This window comes from Carettochelys insculpta, chromosome 9 (assembly GCF_033958435.1).
Source record: "Carettochelys insculpta isolate YL-2023 chromosome 9, ASM3395843v1, whole genome shotgun sequence".
Classification (NCBI taxonomy): Eukaryota; Metazoa; Chordata; order Testudines; family Carettochelyidae; genus Carettochelys; species Carettochelys insculpta.
The window spans coordinates 13,256,762-13,280,153 of record NC_134145.1 but is presented as its reverse complement, the minus strand read 5'-3'; the positions used below and the strand labels follow the sequence as shown (position 1 = coordinate 13,280,153).

General features: G+C 40.7%; 1 protein-coding gene across 2 annotated transcripts in view; it reads left to right on the top strand.

Annotated features, from left to right (window-relative positions):
* USP24 (ubiquitin specific peptidase 24) overlaps positions 1–23,392 on the top strand; it is a 106,430-nt gene that overhangs the window by 11,202 nt on the left and 71,836 nt on the right. For both annotated transcript variants that reach the window (XM_075003525.1, XM_075003524.1), the window contains exons 2-8: positions 13,045–13,210; positions 14,224–14,291; positions 16,295–16,438; positions 17,536–17,658; positions 18,609–18,644; positions 19,298–19,363; positions 21,922–21,987. In XM_075003525.1, the coding sequence (XP_074859626.1) occupies positions 13,045–13,210; positions 14,224–14,291; positions 16,295–16,438; positions 17,536–17,658; positions 18,609–18,644; positions 19,298–19,363; positions 21,922–21,987 (669 nt within the window). The remainder of the gene's footprint in view (positions 1–13,044; positions 13,211–14,223; positions 14,292–16,294; positions 16,439–17,535; positions 17,659–18,608; positions 18,645–19,297; positions 19,364–21,921; positions 21,988–23,392) is intronic.

The window sequence follows — 23,392 nt, the reverse complement described above, 5'->3', positions numbered from 1 at the left end:
TCCCCTAGTTCCCTGCTGTCTAAGTTTTGCCCTTAGACTTCTTTTGTGCTCCCAAATTAGTATGCATATTCTCTGTGGTGTCTGTAGATCTACTAATATTAGGGTACTTTGGACACTAAACATATAACAGCTGGGAATACTGAATGGTAACATTGCACCATTGCCCTAGAAACCAGGAATTACAGTTCCTGCAAGTAGTCTTATAAAATCTTAATTAAATTTAATATCTTGACTGGCTTTGGACTAAGAGGATTTCCTCTTATAAAGTGTATTTAGCAATTCAGTATCCATGCAGTGTACTGGTTTTGTTCATGTAGCTTGCAGTTTTGAGTGAAGGAAATGGGAAATCGAAGACACACCTATCTAGCTAATTATTAATAGTTATAAGGGATTGCAACAAAGAAGGTTAAGACCGCTGATAGTTTGGTAATGCCAGTCTGAAGCAGGCTCAGAGTGTGAGTCTTGCCCTGAATGTGTAAGCCAAGTTAGAGGTTTGATAGGAGCATGTGTAAAGAATCCCATTTAGCTTCGGTTAGATCGAGCTGACCTTAGGACTTGCTTATCTCTTGTGACCTGAAAAGCAATATTACAGTAAACCCTTGATTTAACAGACAAATGGGCTGGGGGAGGTGTGTGTGTCCAGTAATGTCGAAGGTCCCTTGTATCTGAATGGTTATACTGTATAATGATACACTGACCTTCCCAGCCCATCACTCACTCTCGTTCTCTGCCTCCCCTTCCCTTCACCCCTTCTACCCCATTCTTCCCTTCATATCTCCATCTTCCTCTCCCAATTACCAGGAGACAAACTGAATCCTGGTCTTGCTCCTTCCACCTCCTGCCTCAATCAGCGCTGCGGTGCCTCCAGCCCCCGGCTCTGAGCAGCCTGTGAGAACATAGAGCATGGCCAACCCCCAGCCTGCCAGAGGACAGCAGGGTCCATCACCGTGGCACTGAGCAACAGCCATTGCAGACAGCAGTCGCCAGGTGCTGACATACTCCACGCACACGAGGCTGGGGGAGGAGAACTCCTGCACCCCACCACACCCCTCCTCCCCCCCGCTTCTCTGGCCTCAGTGGCCTCCCCAGCCCTGGTGACCTCAGCAGCTCTGCTAGCTGATCCAACCCCAGTGGTGCCTCTGAATCTCTGGCATTTATTTGGGTGGGGGATGTGGGCCAGACAGCGTTCATTATTTCTGAAGTCCATTATATCAGGGTCCATTAAATTGAGGATTTACAGTACATCCTCATACTAAATTTTAATTGCTTTCCGTATTATGCTGCAATCCACACATGCATTTATGTGAAATAGCACAAATCTGAGCTAAACGAACAGGCTTTTTGTAGAAATTGGGTAAATGATCCAAATGTTTAAGTAGTCTAGGACTTTTTTGCTATCATTTTGTTAGCAGAACACCAGAAAGGTAGAAGCTTCCTGACTTTGCAAGTCGTAGCACTCCATAATTTTCATACATGAAGTGGTATCTTCCTATTTTACAAAGATTTATTAGCAAAATGATGTAGTGACTTCTTGCTAAAACTTACTCCAGTCATAGAACACTAGGACTGGAAAGGACCTCGAGAGATCGAGTCCAATACCCTGCCCTCGCAGCAGGACCAAGCACTGTCTAGACCATCCATGATAGATGTCTGCCTAACCTGCTCCAGTGATGGAGATTCCACAGCTTCTTTAGGCAATTTGTTCCAGTGTTTAACCACCCCTGCAGGAATTTTTTTCCTAATGTCCAACCTAAACTTCCCTTGCTGCAGTTTAAACCCATAGCTCTCTGTCCTGTCCTCGGAGGCGAAGGAGAAAAATTTTTCTCTGTCCTCCTTGTAAACCCTCTTTTAGGTACTTGAAAACCGCTACCATGTCCTCCTCTAACCACATATATAAGAAAAGTTTATTTAAATGTGGTGAAGTAGTATCAACTATTAAATCTAGATTGCAGTCAAAATAAAGGTGCCCTGTGTTGTGGCATGTATTTATTATTACTAACTGATAAAACTTCATGCATCAACATGGGCCTCTCTGTCACTAATTGCACTTAAGTTTTGCATAGTTTTTAGTTTTGATTCTCAAGTGCTTAGAAACAGATGTCAAGGTGCTATGATCAGTGTGGATTAGATGAATTTTGATAATGTTGAAAGCAGACCATTGGGAGCCAAAAAATCTTTGATTCTGTTCCCAGATCTGCGAGTGATTTGGGGGAAATCACCCATCCACTCTGCATCAGGGCATCCAGCTGTTTATAAAATGAATAGAATGTGAACATTCCATTGCACTTGATAAGGTAGACAGTGTTTTATGGTTTCAAATCACTCTATAAAATGCCAAGTGACTGGTGGTCTATTGATCTTTTTTTTTTTTTCTTTTTTAAATTCAGCTCTCAGCACGTTCTGTATAAAAGTTCCTAGACAAAGTCCATCTTCCTTTTTAAAGATGGATTTGTAAGTCTTAACCTGACTTCAAAACATACACACAGACTTGAAATTAAATGCTACCTTTTAAATGTGAAAATTCCTCTGGACAGCTAATTAGAAGAGGACTGCTGTGTCTTGATTTCGCTTTTCAGTCTTAGTCTATATCTAGACTGGGGGGTTTTGTCTACAAAACCCATGGAGCATTCAGATTCCCGAGGGTGTTCTGTGGACAGTAAGTCAACAATACAGCACTTTTATCAACAGCTGTACTTTATTTGCCACAAGAGAGAACTCTTCTGACAGAGATCTGTCGACAAAAAGCCAGTATGGATGTTCTGGGTGCCCTTCTGTCAACAGGGCTTCCGGCACACCAAGCAACCCTGTCTGCTGTGCTTCCAGTTGGCCATTTTACCGATTAGAGCAGCTGGGCAGTCTAGCCACTCTTTCGACCTACTTTGGAGGTGTGGACACGTTCTGTTGACAGAATTTTTGTCGCAAGATATCTTCCAACCTGAACTTCTGTTGACAAATTGCTCTAGTTTAGACCTAGCCTTAGGTTGACCAACATGAACCATAATGGGTCAGAGAGCAGAGATGAATGCTCCCTCTTTTTATGGGTGTCTGATGTAGTGCTTTATGCTGCCTTTTATCTCAGCATCTTGAAACATTTTGCAAATATTCATGAGTCCTGCCTCAGCACACTCCCGGTTTCCCTCTATTTGCGGGAGCTGGGAAACTGAGCCATGCTGTTGCGCAGGTCAGTTTCCTGGCTTCCGGAAGTGGTGGGCAGCTGGGAGCCAGGCACAGCAGAGCTGGTCAGTTTCTTGGCTCCCAAAAGCTGAGGGGAGCTGGGAGCCAGGCTGCCACGTGGTTCCCAGCTCCCCGCTACTCACAAATTCAACTTGCACTATTGCATGAAATGCATAAATGGAAATCGTGTAAGTCGGGGGTCTACTGTGTTGCCTTTGTATTGATGAAGAAACCTAAGAATCAGAACCAGGAAGCTTTAACTTTCTCATTGTCACTGAGCCATGCCTATGGAACAGCTGGAAGCAGTTTTCACGTTTTCTTGATCATGAGTGATTCCCTTCTGTCACATCTGATTCCCCACCCTAGCACTTCCAGTAATGGTTACTGCTAGCTGAATAAAACACTGCTAGACCCTCTCTCTGCAGTACCCAGAGCAGAAAAGTTTTCTTTATTTCAGTTCTCCCTAAAATCAACCAGTAGTTGCCACCACCAAGTTTCTCTAAGAAACTGAGGAGCCACTTGGTCAAAATCCTTTACAATAAAAGATTAAGAATGAACTGTTTGAACTTGAAACTCTCATCGATAATCAGGCATCCATGCAAGATCCCACAAAACGAGACTTTACCCATACTAGACAAGAAATCTATAAAATACACATCCACTCCCTACAAAAAAGAGAGGACAATAGACTATCTACATTACTTCGTACCTCAGGATACTACAACAACCACAGCTCAACAAACAATATTAACTTTTCCAGCTACAAACTCAGCCCAGCAGAAGTCTCTCTCTTATCCTGGAGTCTTTCTTTCTGCCCCACTTCCTCCACAAACTTAATATAATTCTATGGTGACCTTGAAGCTGCCTTTTGCCATCTACAGCTAAAGGAATTCTTCCAACACACCTGTGAACATAAGTCTGACTTGCTTGACCACACCCCCCACCAACACCAAAAGAAGAATTTTATGTAGACGCCCCCTGATGGCCACAGTGAAAGTCAGGATTTCTACATTCAGTGCTTCCACGAGTGTGCACAGACTCGCATTATACTCAAACAACACCAAATGAGACAATCTCAGCTGTGCTGAACGCTATGCTGCCCAGAGTCTTAAAAATAACCCAGACTTTGTAATCAAACCAGCTGACAAAGGGGGTACTGCTGTCATGAATAACTCAGACTATGAACAGGAGGCAGCCAGACAACTCTCCAACATTACATTTGACAGACCTCTCTCCTCTGATCCCATTTTGGAATTCCAAAATAAACTACACCATCTACTTAAGGAACTACCTCTTCTACTCAGGACCTTGTTCACTCAGACACATCATCTGAGCCCTGACCTGGATTATTCAATTTACTTCCCAAAATCCACAAACCTGTAAACTCAGGACACCCTATCATTTTGGGTATTGCACCCTTACTACTGAACTATGCAGCTATGTGGACTCCCTCCTCAAACCCTATACCACCAACACTTCCAGCTATCTCTGAGACACCACTGACTTCCTGAGGAAATGACAAAACAGCGGAAAACTTCCTGAGAGAACCATCCTTGCTACCATGGATGTAGAGGCTCTGTACACTAATATTCCACATTGAAGATGGATAAAAAGTGATCAGGAATACCATCCCTGACACTACTACAGCTAATCTGGTGTCTGACCTATGTAACTTTGCTCTTGCCCACAATTATTTCCAATTTGGGAACAATTTATACCTCCAGATTAGTGGCACTGCTATGGGCACCCGCATGGTCCCACAATATGCTAATATGTTTGTCTGACTTGGAATGATTCTTCAGCTCTTGTCTCCTGTTACTCCTCCTTTACCTATGATACATGGATGACATCTTTATGATTTGGACCCATGGTAAAGAGACTCTAGAAGAATTCCACAGAGACTTTAACAATCTGCACCCCACCATCAACTTATGCCTTGACTGCTCCACATGAGACATTTCCTGGACACTACAGTTCAAATCACCGTTAGCTTGATCAATACCACTTTACTGAAAACCCACTGACCTCTACCCTTACCTGCACGCTTCTAGCTTCCATGCTGCACACACGACACGATCTATTGTTTACAGTCAAGCGCTCAGATATAGTTGCATGTGGTCTGATTTTGCTGATGGAGATCAAAAACTATATACAAGATCTCTACCAAACATTCATAAACCTGAATTACCCACTGGGAGAAGTTTTTTAAAAAAGATGGGGCCAGATGAATACGCAGAAACCAACTACTCCAAGATAGGCCCCAAAATGCTAATAACAGGACACCACTTGTCATTACCTACAGCCCCCCAACTCAAACCACTGCAACGCATCATTAAAGACATACAACTGATCCTAAATCATGGTGCCACACTCCAGAAGGCCCTAGGTGACAGGCCTGTTCTTTTCTATACACAACCTCCCAGCCTTATGAGGATTCTCACTAGTAACCATAGGCTGTACCACAATAATACTAATCCTGGAACTTTTCCTTGCAACAAACACCGTTACCCACTTTGTGCAATATATATTCTGGAGATACCATCACTGGACCTAACCACATTAGTTACAGAATCACGGGCACATTCTCCTGTTCCTCAACTAACATCATATGTGCCAAAAATGCCCACACACCATGTGTATAGGACAGACTGCAAACACTCTTTGACAAAGAACGGACATCAGAAATATCCAAATGTGGTGGGGGGAGGGTCGGGGGAAACATGAATTGAAGCAGAACCAGGATTTTCCCCTGGATTAGATTCTTGGTTATGTGAGAGAACAAAAAGAACAAATAACCAACTCAGGCGTAATTTCCAACCCCGCCCCCCCGCCAAAAATAAAATAAAATGAAAACAATACACCTTACGTGACTTTACTTTTCTCTACTCTCACATTCTGATGAGCCCAGGGGATCTGTTCTGGAAGAGCTCCTTTTTTCCCTGCCTTTGTCCCTGGAGAGATCCCAGTCTCTTCTCTGTCATTTGTTTTTGTTTTGCTCTTAAACAAAAGAGATGCTGTGGTGATTGTTTTAGGGGTGAATTTTTCTGCTACCTCCTATTTGCTCTTTTCCACTTTCCCCCAAACTCCCTCTCTGAGGGCAGGTTACCATATCCCATTCCTAGTTCTCCAGGTAAGTTGAGGCTTTCCTTTGCAGCTCCCATTCATAACACCTTCACATTATAAAAACCAGAGATTTCTTTGGAGGGACTATTCAGACTTTCGGGTTGACTAGCTTGTATTTATCCCAAATTCTGTCCCCACCCCCAAGTTGGTTACTGAAAGAAATGTGACTCGTTTGTTTTTATATTATAATTTAAGTCTTAAAGTAAAATAACTGATTAATTTTAAGTTGCTATTAATATTAATTACACTAAGAATAAAGTGTTCCATTTGTTAAATCCAAATTAAATTAACAAATCGAATCTTAAATTAATCTTTGTATACGATTAGTGTTAAATTATCCATTTAATAACAAAATTATTTCATACTTTTAAACTCTAAGGGGGAGCCAAGGAAGGTGGCTGTTCGTCTGATTATAAATTACCAGAGAAGTTTGCCAAAGTTACTTGAACCTATTCTTGGGTCTTAGGAAACAGAGTAACATTGAGCCACTGTCTTAAACTTTTGAACCGCAAGCTTGAAGCCAGTTGAAGCTTCCTTTTAGGGCTTGTCTGCACAGTAAGTTACTGCATAAGACTGGATGTGACTGCAGCTCACCAGCTTGCTGTGTAGCAGTGTTCCATGTGGACACAGCAACACCATAGGATGTTACTGAGCAGCATTCTGTATAGACTCACACCATGCAGCAACTTGCTATGCAGACAAGCTCTTCATGTGGTAGCCCCTTTCTTCTGCAGTACATGTTGTTTATAATAACGAATGTTGCTCCAGAATCTGTATGAGCAGAAATTTAACTTCTTAATCACTAGAAATTACCGCTGACAGTGTCACGGTTTCTAAATGCAGAACACCCTTTTAATTATGACTTTCAGATAACAGTGGGGGCTATTTAAATCTGGGCATCTTCTTTCTGACTTTCTGGTTTGGTTTTTGGGTGCTCATGTGCATATGCAGAGCCATACTTTTGGGATACTACTAATAAAAAAAAAATAAAAAGCTGGCAGATATCCCATGTCATTAAAATAAATACAGAAAAACGACAAAGATACAGATGGGGAAATTTCTGAGGCAACTTGTCCTGTAAACTCTGCATTGGGGGTGGGGGGAGAGAGAGAGAGGAGTCCTCCAGGAATACTCAGTCATGTCTGAGGTCTCCATCCATTGTCTGTATAGTCAGATTCTTTTCTTTCTTTTTTTAAGTTTTAGTTGAATTTGAATTTAGTATCCCATGATGATACTTACAAGACGTAGCGGTGTATTTGTAGGGGAGTTAGTGTTTTTTCAGGTGTGTTGTAAGATACAAAATTGATTCCTTTGTAGTAAAAACTATTTGAAAAAGACAATAGCGGGTGTGATGTTTTACTATTAAGTGAAAATTGGCTTTGACTTGCAAATGCAGAGACGACTTCCTAAAGACTGGCATAGGCTAGACAATTCTTATAAAGTTGCTCTTTTGTCTTGAACACTAAAATTACTAATTGCTAACTTTTTGAGGCACAGCTTTAACTGAAGAAAAACTCAGCTATCTTTTCTCCAATCAAAGGACTGTAACAAGGGATGCTTTCCCTTTTCCTAAGTGATGGCTTAGGTTATTAAGCTAACCTTCTCGTCACCCATTTATCATCACCATTTCCTTATGTAAATGGAATTCCATGCCCTGTATTGTCAATGCAGGCAAGTGCCTGATGCCCTCAGTTATACAGTGGATTGCTCTTGGAATTGTATTTAACATCTCCTCTCTCACTTCCTTAGTGGTACCTGCTGAAGTGGTCACCTTCTGTTGTACAGTTTTCCATCTCTCTCACAGGGGTGGGTAACTTTTTTCTCTGACACAGGAAAAAGTCAATTGCAAGCCATTCACCTGCCCAAAGGGGTGTGGAGCTTAGGGCTTCCTTGTAGCAGGACTACAGCCCTATGAGAGGAGAGTGGTTTGGAGGGTTCTGCAGGCAGGATTGAAATTAGGTAGTGGCCAAGATGCAGCCCTTGAGATGTCTCAAGGGTAGGAAGCATGAAAGGTTGGAACTGCTTAAGAATAAGTGACATACAATGGTCACCTGATGTCCACTGTGGGCAATAGCAGTGTAATGTCAGTACCAATTTTAGAATTAGGACTGGTCCACCCCTGAAGCTTAGGACAACCTAGCTAAGTTGTTCAAGGTGTTTCACACTCCTGAGTGACACAGTTAAGCTGGCCTAAGACCTAATACAGACACTGCTAGAGCAAAGGAAAAATTTTTCCATTGACCTAGCTGCTGCTACTTGGGAAAGTGGATTTCCTCCCATTACATAACAGCTCCTTTCATCACTCTAGTAGGTGTCTGCAGTTTTGCTGCTGTGTTAAGGTTATATTGGCATAGCATTTGTACTGCAGAAATACCATTAACCTCTCCTAAAACTGCCAAAAGAAAGCAGACTGATGCCTGTAGTGGATTTGTTTTTTAAACACTGGTGCTTATCCATTAAGAAATGGACTGAGTCCACAACTCACTTCACATAAACCCCGTTGCTGAAAGATCGCTTTCAGTCACTACAAGCGCTGGGCAGGAGATAGATCTAGGTGTCAGTGGCACATGGCTGCAGAATCTGCCTGAGTCATGTTTCTTTTTTTTAACTGGAGTAGTAATCACCATAACTTGTACTAGTGAAAGGAGATGACTCATTGTAATGAATGTAAAATTTTTTTTTTTTTTTTTTTTTTCTGGTCTACCTGAATCAAGTTGTGTGGTTTCAGTCCATTTCCTAGTGGATAGGTGGCTGTTGTAGTATCCTATTAGTAGTACTGGAAGAGGCCAATCTTAAACTGGTGTGGAGGTTCCATTGTACCACTCACATCATGTATTTTAGAGCACCGGCTCTTCTTTCCAGATGACTGTACCTCTTGCCAGAGTTTGTGTCTTGCCTACACCGAGTTTTACCTTATGTAAAAACTTCTTGCTTAAAAAAATCAGATGTGATAGATACGCTATTACTGAAAAGGCCTTAGTTTCTCATTTTTACCATACAAATACTGTATTTCTGTTTCAGTTTTTGGTATAAGTGGGCAAACTTGCTGACCCTTTGAGCTGTGTATAGCAATCATCAGAGATGCAGCCCTGAGACATCTCCCCCTATACTCTCTTGCTCTCTGAATTTGCTGGCTTGGCTCGGTCACATGGTGCTGTCATGCCACCTTCCTACATGACAACTGCTGGGGCTGCAAATCTGGGAGGTGCAGCAAAAAGCTGGGAACTGCGACAGAGCTGCTGGTTTTAGAATCATAGAACACTAGGGGCTTGTCTGCACTTGCCCCCAACTTTGAAAGGGGCATGTTAATTAGGGCAACGTGAATATGCTGCACTTCATTAGGCTAATTCTCCCACACGGCAACTTCAAAGCTTCAAACTTCGAAGTGCTGGCATGCATGTAGCCATGGGCACTTCAAAGTGCCCGTGTTACTTCGAAGTCCCTTTACTCCTTTGAAGTTGCCGCGTGGGGAGAATTAGCGTAATGAAGTACTGCATATTCACCACAGCATGTCAGTAGTAATCGCCTGTCACCCTGATTGACATGTCCCCTTTTGAAGTTGGAGACACGTGTAGACCCAGCCTAGAACTGGAAGGGACCTCAAGAGGTCATCGAATCCATTTTCCTGCTCTCTTGGCAGGGCCAGTCACCTTCTAGGATTCCCTACAGGTGTCTGTCTAACCTGCTGTTAAGTATCTCCTTTGATGGAGATTCCACAACCTCCCTATGCAATTTATTCCAGTGTTTAACCACCCTGGCAGTTAGGAAGTTTTTCCTAATGTCTAATCTAAACCTCCCTTGCTGCAATTTTTCCTCCCTCCTCCTTTTAACCCTCTTTGAGGTACTTGAAAACCACTATGTCCCTTCTAAGTCTTCTCTCTTCTAAACTAAACAAGCCCAGTTCTTTCAGTTTTCCCTGGTAGCTCATGTTTTGCTGCTGCCTCTCTCTGTGCTGCTAATGCAGCACCCCCAGCTCCTTGCCATAGCCTTTCCACAGGGAGGTGTGTCAGAGGATAAGGGGTATATGCCTGGGAGGGGAGGTGTGACTCAAGCTGCTGGGTGGGGAGGCAGATCTTTTAATGGTGCCCTTGCTATCGGTAGGCATTGGTTATCTGTGGCAGAAATTCCTAGATCTACTGCCTTGCTGCAGGATATAAGCCTGTTCCCCCTCTCCTCCCTCATCACCCCTTAGGTCTGTCAGGCAGTGAATGGGGGTGGGGTGTCAGGGGTTTCATGAGCTGCATATTGGGAAAGAACTGTGTACAGCTCACCAGCTACAGCTACGGCCTCCCTGGTATAGTATAAACAAGTCATTGTGTGAAATGGTTTGTGTCTACACGAATACTTTTTCTGTGGCCTGTAGTAAAACTAGGTAGATTAGATGAATTGACATGCCCCCTGGAAGACCTCTGTGTACATTAGGAGTACGTGCATTCCTATGTTAGAACCCTGTTTTAGATTATTCATATTGTCTCATCTCCAGTCTCTTTGTTCAGTTAATGGTACATCTACATTGGAACTAGAAGGTGTAATCTCTGGCTCAAGTAAATACATTCATGTTACATCTGATTTACTTGCATGCGTGCGTTCACAAAAAGGCAGTGTTTCAGCTATGGGGCAGGCTTGCTGCTTCCATTACGTGAGGAAAATGGGATTGTGTTCAGAGTGGCTAATCCATCTCTGCACTCATACTACTGCAGGCATATTTCTGTTTTAAACATATAAGTTCTGTTGGAGTTAGCATGGGTATGTTTAGTTGAGCTGAAAATTACATCTTCCACTTCATACCTACCCTTATACGTTCAGACTCCACTGACCTAAAACATTTATTAATCCTTTTATTCCCACCCCATCCTCCATGCCCAGCCAAAAAAAAGTAATTGCACACACAAATGACATAGGAGTACATTTACTATGTTGGATCAGCCAGTTCCAGCAGCAGTGCACAACAACTGTTGCTTCAAAGGAAGTACAAATTCTATAGTTGCTTGCCAACCAAATGTCAGAGGGGTAGCCATGTTAGTCTGGATCTGTAGCAGCAACGAAGGGTCCTGTGGCACCTTATAGACTAACAGAAAAGTTTAGAGCATGAGATTTCGTGAGTTAACTCACTTCTTCAGATGCTGTTCTTCACATCTGAAGAAGTGAGTTAACTCACGAAAGCTCATGCTCTAAACTTTTCTGTTAGTCTATAAGGTGCCACAGGACCCTTCGTTGCTGCCAACCAAATAGTGCTTTTCACAAGCTAGGCTGTGGGGGGGTTGAACTGCTTCCTATCTGTTGACAAGCTTATGCCCTGAAGTTTTGGACTGAATTACTCTTCTGCAGGCACAAATATTAATAGTCTTGGTATCCAGATTTGTTCTGTTTTACTTCAACTACTGTGTCCCAAGGACACCTGCAATAGTGAATACCATGAGTAATTTATGTTATGAGTTTTTGTTTCTAAACTTGTTGCTCTTGAATCCCAGTTATAATTAAGGGTGACTTTTAAAACTGGTCAAATCCTCTATATATAGGAAATATGACAAGTAGGAGCTCTATTGCTTGCTCAAATAGACTGAATTTTTCACCACTTCTTCCCGGGTTCTGTTTTCTTTGGATTCCTTTTTTGTTCTTTTCACTTCCCTGCGACTGTGTTACTTACACGTGAATGTTTTGTCCTTGTCCTTTCTATCCACTTATTGCCCAGGTAATTCTGTTTAAAAAACAAAATAAAAAAATTGAACACTTTTTAAAAAAAAATTGGCAAATTTTGTTTCAGTGAGTAAATGTGGAGGCTACAGCATTGTAGTTGCTGCATGAAGGTGGGAGATCACCCTGTAGCCCCTTCCCCAAGACAAGGACTTACAAGTGAGGCTGTGCCCGCTTCTGACATAGCAGAAGGGCTTGGCCTGCCCCAGAAACATCCCCGGGTGCTTTCATGTTCAGCACACCAAATGTGGGTCAGGAGGCAGGCAGGCTTAAGCCAGCAGGATTCAAGCCTAGAGACGCTTAATGTGGGGGATTTAGATGTGGAATAAGAAGGTTCTGTGTGGGGTAGACTAGATGTGAGTGGCATATTTGGGGATCTGGATGCATGGGGACTCATTGGGGTATTCTGGGTACAGGGGCAATGGAAGTCTGCTGGCGGGGGGTCCAGGTGAGGGTGGCTGGGGTCAGCAGAAAAGAGCTGGATGTGGTGTGATGGGCCTCAGTGAGAGGATGACATGGGAGCTGTGGGAATGGGGCTTGGAGGGTGACTTGATCGGGGAGGTCCAGCTGCTGCTGCCACCAAGAGGATGCTTCAAGTCAGGCTCTGGTTTCCCGGTTTCTTCTCTTCCCCATCCCATCCTCCTGCCCTATCGCACCTTTCCTACTGCTGCTTCCCTCCCATCCTATCCCCTGCCCATGTTTCCACCACTCCACCTGTCACACCTAGCACTAACTGTTGTACAGAAGACAGGATGGCTTCCAGCAGACAAGTGATGCACTGCCAGCAGTAGGACCCATAAGGCAGTGTGTGAGTAGCACCGTCCTTCAGCTGGGCCCCTCTGCACTCCGAGAAATAGGAAGGTGTTGGCATGTGTTCCTGTGTCAAGGGGTAGTGAGTTGAAACTTCAAATTCTGCCCTCCAAACATATTTGCAACTCCTTCTGAAATCAGTGGAACTTGTATATGCTAATAATGGGCAGGATTTTGTCTTAAAGGAGTTGATCATAATCATTTAAAAATTCCTTTTTCACTTACACCTCTTCTTATTCACAGAAAAATGATGAAAATGGGAACTGCTCTGGAGAAGGTATTGAATTTCCTACAACTAATTTGTACGAACTAGAGAGCAGAGTCTTAACAGATCATTGGTCCATACCATATAAGCGAGAAGAGTCCCTGGGCAAGTGCTTAATTGCATCTACCTACCTAGCAAGACTTGGTAAGTTCTGTTTCTGATTTTTTGTAAGAGCACTTACAAATTCTGTAGAAAAGTGTAGACAGAAGATATGCTCTGGAAAACTGTATCTTTTATACTTATTAACAGTAACCAGTGCTACTCAAAAATATTGTACCCCTTCGAGAGCTGTCAACAATCTGCTGCTGTCAGCTCATACTAGTTGTGCAAAGAGGATTTGAATTAGGTTTTTCTTGCTCACATGTTCTTGGTTTAAAGATTGTAAATAATTTTGTGTGTAGAATGGGGTGTTAGTTATTTTTAGTAAACAGCTGTATTAATTTGCTTGGGCATGTATTATTATTGACTTGCTGTCTGAGCTCAATCTATATTTAGCTGTACAGTAGATTATTTGGCTAGGCTGTCCTAGTGGAAATACTCCCATTGCGATAGCATAGGCATGGGTTGATTCCTGTCTGGTCAACAAGTTGTCAGGGCCTGAGGGTGCTGTGAAGGCAACGTGTTCATGGTATACGTGAACTTGCTTTCCACTATGCCCTCCGATGAACTAAAAGGTTGCTTAGCCATGTGGTTGCATTGGTGGAAGACATTAGTGTGTGTTTAGAAACAAAACAAAACAAAACAGCTGAGTGTACTCAAGGCTGTATGTGAGCTTATGTTTGGTGGTGGATGAGCAGGGAAAGAATGATTTTATGCAAGTATCAGAACATAAGCTGTGTTGTTGAAAGGAGAAATATTTACAGTGACAAAATTCTGTTAACACCATGTTAGCTGTACAAGATGGACTGTTTGGAAACTAAACTGCCCCTAATTTCTGAAAGGCCAGAGATTTTGTTTTCTTTGCTCTCCGGTCCCTTTTTGTGGAAGATGTACAGCTTGAGTAATTTAATCCCAGTAGGTTGTGTTGCAAACTCCTTATTTGATGAGCTCATCTTTTGTGACCTCAGTAGCATGACTTTGGGATCTAGTGCCCATGAGGCTGTAGGTAACCAACCAGAGGTAATTATAATTGTATACCCTCTCTGCTTTCTGAAAAGGTCTTTCTGATTCTGATGAGAATTGCAAAAGATTCATGGACAGATGTATGCCTGAAGCATTTAAAAAGGTAAGGCGATAAAAAGTGCACAAACCCAACTTAGGTGTTTTTGGAGTCCATTCATGAAATGTATGTTTGTGTTCCATTCTGATGTATGCCTGAGATATTATGGTGACTGGGGCCATATGAATTTTTCAGTACAATGGAATGCTTGTAGCCCAATCCTGCATTTGTGCAGAGCTGCATTGAAATCCTTCATATGGATGCATCCCAACATCTATCTGGAGTTAGATGCAGAATCAGGGCCTTAACTGGTATATGTTAATACAGTGTTTTGAAGGTCTAAAGATATTGGGATGCATTATTTTTAGTATTAATGACCAGTCTTCCTCTCTTGTTCTAGTATAATCATTTTGTCCAACAGATCTGGAGAGTTGGGCTTGACTCAGCTCCTTTCTCCATTACCCTACACAATTAGATCCCTAATTCTTGCCACTTCTGTCTCTTGTAGCTTAGCCAAAGTTTGTCCCTTTCTGTGCTTACTGTCAAAACTCTCTTCCATGCTTTGATTTCTTGCAGACTACTGTAAACTCCTACACTCAGCAGTTCTCAATATTCATTCTAGTTTTTCTCCGTATCCTACGACCTAACTTTGTTCCTTGTTTATCACTCTGACTATATCAGGCTATTGCACTAAAAATACCTTTACTGGCTTCATATCTCCTTCCACATCAGTCTCGATCTTTGTCCTTCCTTTCAAAGCTATGAACAACTCTGCCCTGCTCCTGTCTCGGTACTGGTTGCCTGACATTTTATTTGGACCCTGTCCTCCACTAATTCTTGCTCCAAGCCAATCTCTTCCCTGCTCCACTGATGATATCCAGGGCTTACCCTAAGCAGTCCCTACTCTGAGAATTTTCTTGCTTATCTTTCATGCTTTACAACTTCTCACCCCATCTCAAATCCTTCCTCACAAACCATCTCTTTCAATCATCCTTCCAAACAATGATTTTTCTAAGCTCACTTCAAATAGTAGTTAAAAATAGCAAATCCAAATACTAAGGTATATCAAACCTCATGAGCAGCTCCATTACCTCAGTTTTATTAGTTTGTCTTCATACCATTGCCCCTTTTTCCTTTACACAACATGATCACAACAATGAAGAAAGTGGTAAAGTTTGATAGTACCCAGACAGCCTTACCCTGCTACACGCACATCTGTGGTCTAAGCTGGGGAGATACCTTTGAAACTAACAGGTATTTTTGGGAATTAAGAATAATTTATATATATAATTTTCTAAAGATACATCAGTTATTAAATCCTATCATTTCCAGGAGAAATTTATAATTCAGGTAGAAGGTTTTTAAGAAAATAAAATCATATTAGTAGTGGCTTGGAGTCCTGGTCTGTGCTTTTTTAAGCACTGGTTCTTTCTACCCATTTAGTTTACATCCTGATAGGTGGGGTGAGGGAGGGGAGAGGAGAAATGAGCAGGTAGCTGAAAGATTTAATTTGTTTAATGTGTTCTGCTAGGTTACATTTACTCAAATATTTATAGGCCACTTACGAAGCTTAATGCACGTAGCTTATTAAAAAAATCTTAAAAAATAAATTAGTCTTTTATAACTGCAAAGAGCAAAGCTTAGTAATTGAAATGCAACTATTTCACACACAGCTGGTTAAGTTTATCTAATTTCTCTTTGTTGGTTTTAAAAACCTAGTGTAGGAACTTCTAACCATGTAGTTCTGTTATCAGTTTAGCCTAACATGGCAATTTAAGGTTGCACTCCCAATTCATTAAAAATATTCTTTACGTATCTTTCACTTCAATAGTGCATTCAAAACTTTTCCAAGCTTGTAGTGATTTTGATAATGTACCCTTTTTCTAATTAAGAAGTTTTTAAATGGTGAAATTATAAATACCATTGTTGCTTTTCTTTCCTTGCTGCTGTCTAAGGAATATAATAAATATTTATACTAGAGTACTACTACCAAGTCTTGTTAGAGTAAACTGTTGTTCTGAAAATAAGAATCAGTGCCAGAGATTGATGCATCTTTCTCATTTTGGTAGCTGCTGACGTCAAGTGCTGTTCACAAATGGGGTACTGAAATCCATGAGGGAATCTACAACATGTTGATGCTGCTAGTAGATCTGGTCGCAGAAAGAGTAAAACAAGACCCAATTCCTGTTGGCCTTCTGGGTGTGCTTACTATGGTATTGTATCTATATCATGCAATCTCACAATATGTTGTATCCAAGGAGACATTTGACTCACTTGGAAAGAGAACAGAAGTTATAGATCAAACTAATGCATATTAAATTCTATTAATATGAAAGTCTGTAGAAATCAGTTCTTAAAAATTGTAGATTGCTTTTTTACAATCTTCAGGAAAGCTCTTGTCACTTTTAAGATTTCTGTTGCTGTTTACATTTGTCATGAACTCAAATTGTGCTCACAATATTAAAAAGTGAATGGGTGTTTTTACGTGTCAGTTTTTGGGTGTCCATCTTAAACACCCAACAACAAATCATCCTTCTTTAAGTTATTTCAAGTTTAGCATTCAAGTTTAGTCAGTTTTGACAAAGCTTTGCTTGTACCGGTTGAAACTCCCTTGTCCTGCACCCTTGGGACCTGACCGGTGCTGGACTAGAGAATTTGCCAGACAATGGGAGGTCACTATATTCTAGTATATTACCAACACTTCCATTGCTTACTGGGCTCTTAAAACATTTAGTGGTAATGTGCAGCTAAATAACGGTACAGAACACTGAGAGCCAGGATTGACTCTAAACAAACTTCGAGACCTCGGGGAAACTTGGTCACGCCCATGGTAAGTGGTTATCCAGCTAACTAAAATCATGTCAAATTACAGAGTTTGCTGGATAAGAGTTCCAGATGAGAGAGGTTCAACCTGTAGCTCTGCTCAAAAGAAGCTATGTTGTCAAAAGAATGACCATGGTCCTGAGAGGCAGGAACGTCTGTCTTTTAATCCCTGCTCTTACAGTGGTGTTGTCACATGCAAATGGCTTTAACCTCTGTCTGTTCTCCCTCTCTCTCAAAACGAAAATCAATAAAGGAATTTCTACCTGCCTCACAGGATTGTTGGAGATTGTAATACTATATATGTTAAGTACTTAGTATCATTAAATGGATTGCTATCCATGCTAAACTGTTAATTTTTCTTTCACTTGGAAAAAAATAGCTAGGTTCAAGAACTGTTCAGCTATTGAAGTCAAGTATTAAAAAGATCTGTCTCTGAGACTCACAAATAAGACATGTTTGTGTTTTTTACGTATTTGTTTGTTTCAAGGCTTTTAACCCTGACAATGAATACCATTTCAAAAATCGAATGAAGGTATGCCAGAGAAGCTGGGCAGACGTCTTTGGAGAAGGAAATCTGTATGCGCTCTCACCCATCTCCACTTTCCAGAAGGTGATCGTATATATTTTCAAGTTTATTTTATACATCAGATATGCTTTATGAGTATAAAAAGTTTAGGCAATGTATGAAAATGCATATGTGGGATAACGGAAGTGAATCTTAATGTTTTTTTATAAGCGCCTTTTTGAATACTAAACTTGGTGGTTCTTGAGAAGTGCATTCTCTGTGTTTGTGACAATGTCCTTCCAGAGGGACTGGTTTTGAAAGCTGGTGTCCATTCCTCTCTAAATCTACCCTTAATACGATTAGTTCAGTAATAAACAAACAAACAACCATCTAAAATCTCTAGCTTTTGCTATATAAAATGATATAGTTACTTTCATCCAGATGCTCATGTGCTAGTGTCCATGTCACAAAACCACCTTCTTTATTAACTCTCTCATTAGCAGTCTGAGTAGACAGTCCAAACCTGATCAACTCTCCATGTTCATTCAGTCTCTCCCACCTGAAGGTAGATCCTTCAGATCATGGTGGTGGCACTCTGAGATGCATTTTGAGTCTTGCATTGCTAATGTGGTTGCTGTACCCATTGTGTTTGGATGAATAAGGTTTTAGTCTGTGGTTGTAATACTGTTGCTAAAAAGAGAGTTCATGGATTGTGAAAGTAAACTTAGCCAAAATTCAAGGAAAGTTCTTCGGTAGTATTGCATACTGCTGATAACTTGTTCTTATGGCTGTGTGCCAGTCATTAAACACATAGCTTAATGTTGCCACAATTCATGATTAGGGATCAAGGGTGTTGTTCATAAAAGGATGATACTGAAAAGAGCTACCCAAAGCTCTAACTACACTAAGTAAAGGAGTAGAACAAATGTATTAATATATTTGAATTTGTAGCGCATACATGAAGCTAATTATCCCAAAAGCTAAGTTCAGCACTCTGCCTTTCACATATTGTTTTAAAATATGTTGCCAATTAACTTTTTGTTTAAATTGTCTAGGAACCTCATGGGTGGCTGGTGGATCTTGTAAACAGGGTAGGTAAAACTAAACTCAGAACTGCTGTTGATAGAATATTGGTATCTGTTACTTTAATTCCTTACTTTCCAAAGTGGTTCTTCATAGTCCTGTTTGCTCTACACAGTTGTCATCCTAGTCAGTTTTATGCTTTTAAGCCCTCCCAACACAGATGGTAATGTCTTTGCCAAGGCAGTCATGCTGGGTTACTCCCCTTTTGTTCATCTTTGCACTTCTCATTAGTATCCTTCGGTTCAGGAAGACCAGAAGTCACCTCAGAGGCTGCAAACAGCTGCTAGGGAATGCCCTAGAGATGTGACCTGCTTGCTGTCCCTCTGCTTGTCCCCTGGGGGATCTTCTAGCCTTCTTTCCCTTGCTCTTCTTTCATAAGAGGGACAGTCGCAAGCTTGCTTTTGAAGCCAAGACTCCCGTGGAACAATATGTTGCGTTTCCCCAGTCACCCATCAGATAGGCATGAAAGCAGAAGTCTTAAACTTAAAATTGCACTGTGAAAGATAATTGTTGATATCTCAAGCAACTTGTCTTGAATTCATATTTCAGAGATGATCATTGGAGAACAAAGCTTTATGCACTCCAAGTGTAAATGTGATTTGCTTTAATTGCATTTAAAAGGCAGTCTGTAATTCATTACCTTGCTATTGCTTTTTCGCAGTTTGCTGAGTTGGGTGGATTTTCAGCAATTCAGTCTAAACTCCGTTCAGAAGATATTGAACTTGGGGTAAGTTAATCTGCTGTTGATGCCTCTTTCTTTATAAGTTAATATTCTATAGCAAGGGATACTGATAATTTGATGCAAAGAACTTTCTTCAGTACTGAAGCAGTGCTCAAAAAAGAATACTGGGGGATTTCTTTGGTATTGTGACTTAATGGAGATGAGGAAATTTTATTTGAGATGAGACTTAAGAGTTTGTCTCTTCAGAGAGTTGACACACTACAACCTGGGATGTGCATCTACAGCTTACTAGTTTGCTGCATCCTAACTAGCTAGGTGTACCCTATTACTGTGCTCTTAAAAGTTCTGGAACACATTATGGTCATCTTTTGCTTGAATCAAAACTAAGTCTTTGGTAACTTGTTGCCATAGATTCCATGAATCAACCCAGATGAGTGTAATTATGAGCACTGGCATTCTGAATTAATTATGATTTGTGTATTTATGTTCAGCAGCCCAGTGTTAAGTGGGTGTAAATTGTTACATAGTTTAACATTCATCCCTGAAGCAGCTGCATTGTAACTTGAGGGGAAATTGTTCACATGTGTAAATTATTTTTTAAAGAAGTTGTTTTGTTTGTCTTTTTACCAATGGAAGAAAATACAATCATAATTTATGAAGTTTGCAGATGAGCCAAACGTTGGGAGGAATATAAATAATGAAGAGGGCATGTCACTAATGTGATCTGGATCACTACATAAACTGGGTGCAAGCAAGTAAAGTTTTAATATAACTAAACATAAATGAATACATCCAAAAAGAAAAAATGTAGACTATAATTACTCAGTGGGGAAGAAGCGACTCTGAAAAGGACTTGAGAATCATGGTGGAGAATCAGCTGAACATGGACGCGCAGTGCCATGCTGTGGCCAAAAGAGCTAATCTCAAGTTGGAGTAGAAGTTATTTTTGCTAGGTTCCAAAGCTACTGGAAAGCTGTGTCTAGTTCTGATGTCCAGAATTCAAGAAGGATGTTAAATATCATAACTGGAGAGGCTTGAGAGAAGAGCCATGATAATGGCTAAGGATTAGAAAAAATGCCTTATACTGACAAACCCAAGATGATGAATCTAATCACAGTCACAAAAAGAAAGTTAAGGATTCACTTGGTAACAGTGTGAGTACTTAAATGAGGCATAGATACTTAATAATTATATCTAGTTCAGCAGACAAAAGTATAATGTGGCTTTTTTTTCCTGCAAGTTGAAGCTGGACAAATTCAGGGTGTATAAATTTTTAATAGTAAGATTAGTCATTGGGTCATTTTAGCAAGGGTTATGGATGATTCTCCATCACTGGCAATTTTTAAATCAAAATTGGATCTTTTTCTAAAAAAGATCTTCTAAGAATTACCTTGGGAAGGTTCTACGACCTGTGTTACAGAAGAGATCAGACCAGATGATTACAACGGGCCTTTCTAATCTGGAGATCTATGCACATTATTCTTAATATGTTAATTTTTGCATCAAAATTTCACATGTTTACTGACTGCATAAATCATATGGGATCTTAGGTTCACAAAGCTTAATGATTGGTGTTGAATGTAATCTAGAAGACTTGTGTATGACAGATTTCAAATCTAAGTTATGTTTGAGGACCAGAGTACTGAGAGGAGGCACATTATTTCAAACTTACTTAGTAAAGTAACGTCTTCATCATCAGCAATTGAACTACAAATTTGGAGAATGCTACTCCTTTTTAGTGGGTTGACTTCTTATTAAGGGGAGGTAAATAGTTTTAAACAAATGACAGAAGGAGAGTGTATGTTTAGATTGCTATCAGTTCTCTCATAACTTACTAGTAACACCTTAAGAAGGTGAATTTTTGACTTGGGATACTTAAAGTTTGTTAGATAAGTCAGTATCTCAGTAAAACTAAGTCATTGCCTCTTTGGAGGAAATTAATCTGGGTACATCATGATAGCGAGTGAATTTCCTTCACTCTACTTGAAAATTTGTAAAACTTGGAAGCCTTGGATCTCAAGATTTATAGTCATTCCATATGTGAATTAAAATCCTTGTGTGACTGTTCTGCATAAGGAACACTCTTCAGCATTAGGTCCTAGATAGAAATCTACTCTCTTGAAGTTATGTGGCAGATAGTGTTACAGGATGCATGAAGAAGGTGGATTTTGTATTTGGAAAAGAGCTGCTCTTTTGTGGCTTTCCGCCAGGGAATGCACATTCTTATTTACGGAGCTGCAGAGTGAACCATCAGAACATTTATTCTCTCTTTCATCTGGCTCAAAACAGACCATTAACACTCTAATAACTGAACTATAAAATGACCAAAACCATTGGAAGTTGGAAAGGTCCTTTTTGTTCGCAAGCAAAGTATGCAATACTTGCTGCGTGCTGGATGTTCTAATTTGTTCCTTGGGCTGTGTTGAGATTGTGACAAATCGAAGTCCCTTCAGTGCTGAAACAAAATTGGAAGCAGTGGAAGGATAATTAGGAGGTATGATACATGCAGCTTGTAAACGTTCACCTATGTGCTAAAGAATTTAATCATCAGTCCTGAAGGGATTACTATGTCTGTGCCTAAATATCTGCTATCTTTCTTCCAGGCAGTCTCCTCATTAGTTCAGCCATTGGGGGTTTGCGCGGAGTATCTCAACTGTCCTGTAGTTCAGGTAAAACTCCTTTTTTATGAGTTACATGCAGATGGTAGGGGAAAAAACCTTTTGAAACCCACTTCTATGTTGTTCTCAAGTTTATTAATTTTCTTGTGTTAAAATGGATATCTAAAAATGACATCCAGACGGCGACATTATTGGTACTTAAGTTTGACATAAGAATCATAAGTTAACATGGAAAACCGAATTACTTTGTCACTAATTTAATGTCAAAGTGATGGCTAATTTTAAAACTTCAATATATCTAGTTTAAGGTGTGGGGTACTCATTTTGCATAGGCTACTGTTGGTTTGAGGGGCATATCTTGTGAATGCATCTAAAATTAGTATTTGCCCACAAAAGGATGTGGGGTTAAGGAAATCAGTTGTCTTTCATAACTTATGGCTAATAGCCAATGTGTTCAGATGTCAGTTTTTGAAAACTGTAGAAGCTTTCTCAACATACTTCCTCCACAAATCAGGGCTGGGGTGGGGCAGTGCTGTGCACATTAGAGAAGCTTCTGCATGTTACAGTGGAGTGGAGCTATCCAGGACAAAGAGACCGTATGTGCCATTTGTTCCTCAAGAGAATAGAGATTTTCAAAATCATTTGTAAACCTCAGCCTAACATCTCGGTTTACACAGTGTGAACATTCATATTCATTTGCTACTGATGTTAATCCTGAGCTTCCTGATCGTCATGCGTGTAAATCAGAAACAACTCCATTGCACTCATTTGAACTATCCCAGGGTAAAACAGGCATGACAAGAATCTGCCCCAATGTGTGCCTTGTACTTCAGACTCCTAGCTTTGTGAATGAGACCTAGTGTGGGTCTGTGAGCATGAGCTAGAAAATAAATTGCTAGAGAAACATCTATGATCTACAAACCCTTGGGGAAGTTGAGGCAGATATCGCAACCCCATGCTGTATCTGTAGAGACATTTAATTCAATTTAAGAACAACTTATATATGATTTGTAATCTCCATTGGGAAGAGCTACCAAAGCTCCTGCAGGATCTAAAAACAATGAGTGTGGTTAAGGTGAGTCACTGAGACTGAACAATCAGGAGAGGTTCCTGCAAAGAAATGGCATTTGAAATGGTAAGGTTGGATTTAAACTGGTTTGGGGACTTCTTTCTAATCCAAAAAGTGGTGGGTCCCAGTTCTCGTGAAATGGATGGAAAGACTGTGGCTTGCCAGTATCCTTAAGACTTGTGAGTGGTTCCTAGTATGTTACGTTTAAATTTATGTATTGTTTTTGTTTTTTCTGTAACGTGTTCACCTTTAAGAATAAATGTGCTTCCAAAGTATGAGCTGTTTGGGAACTTGAAGCTGCTGGTAATACACTGTTCACAGCCTTCTGAAAGAAAGCAACATATAGGTGCTATCCATTAGGCAGACTGGCTTCCTGGGAGTATTGCA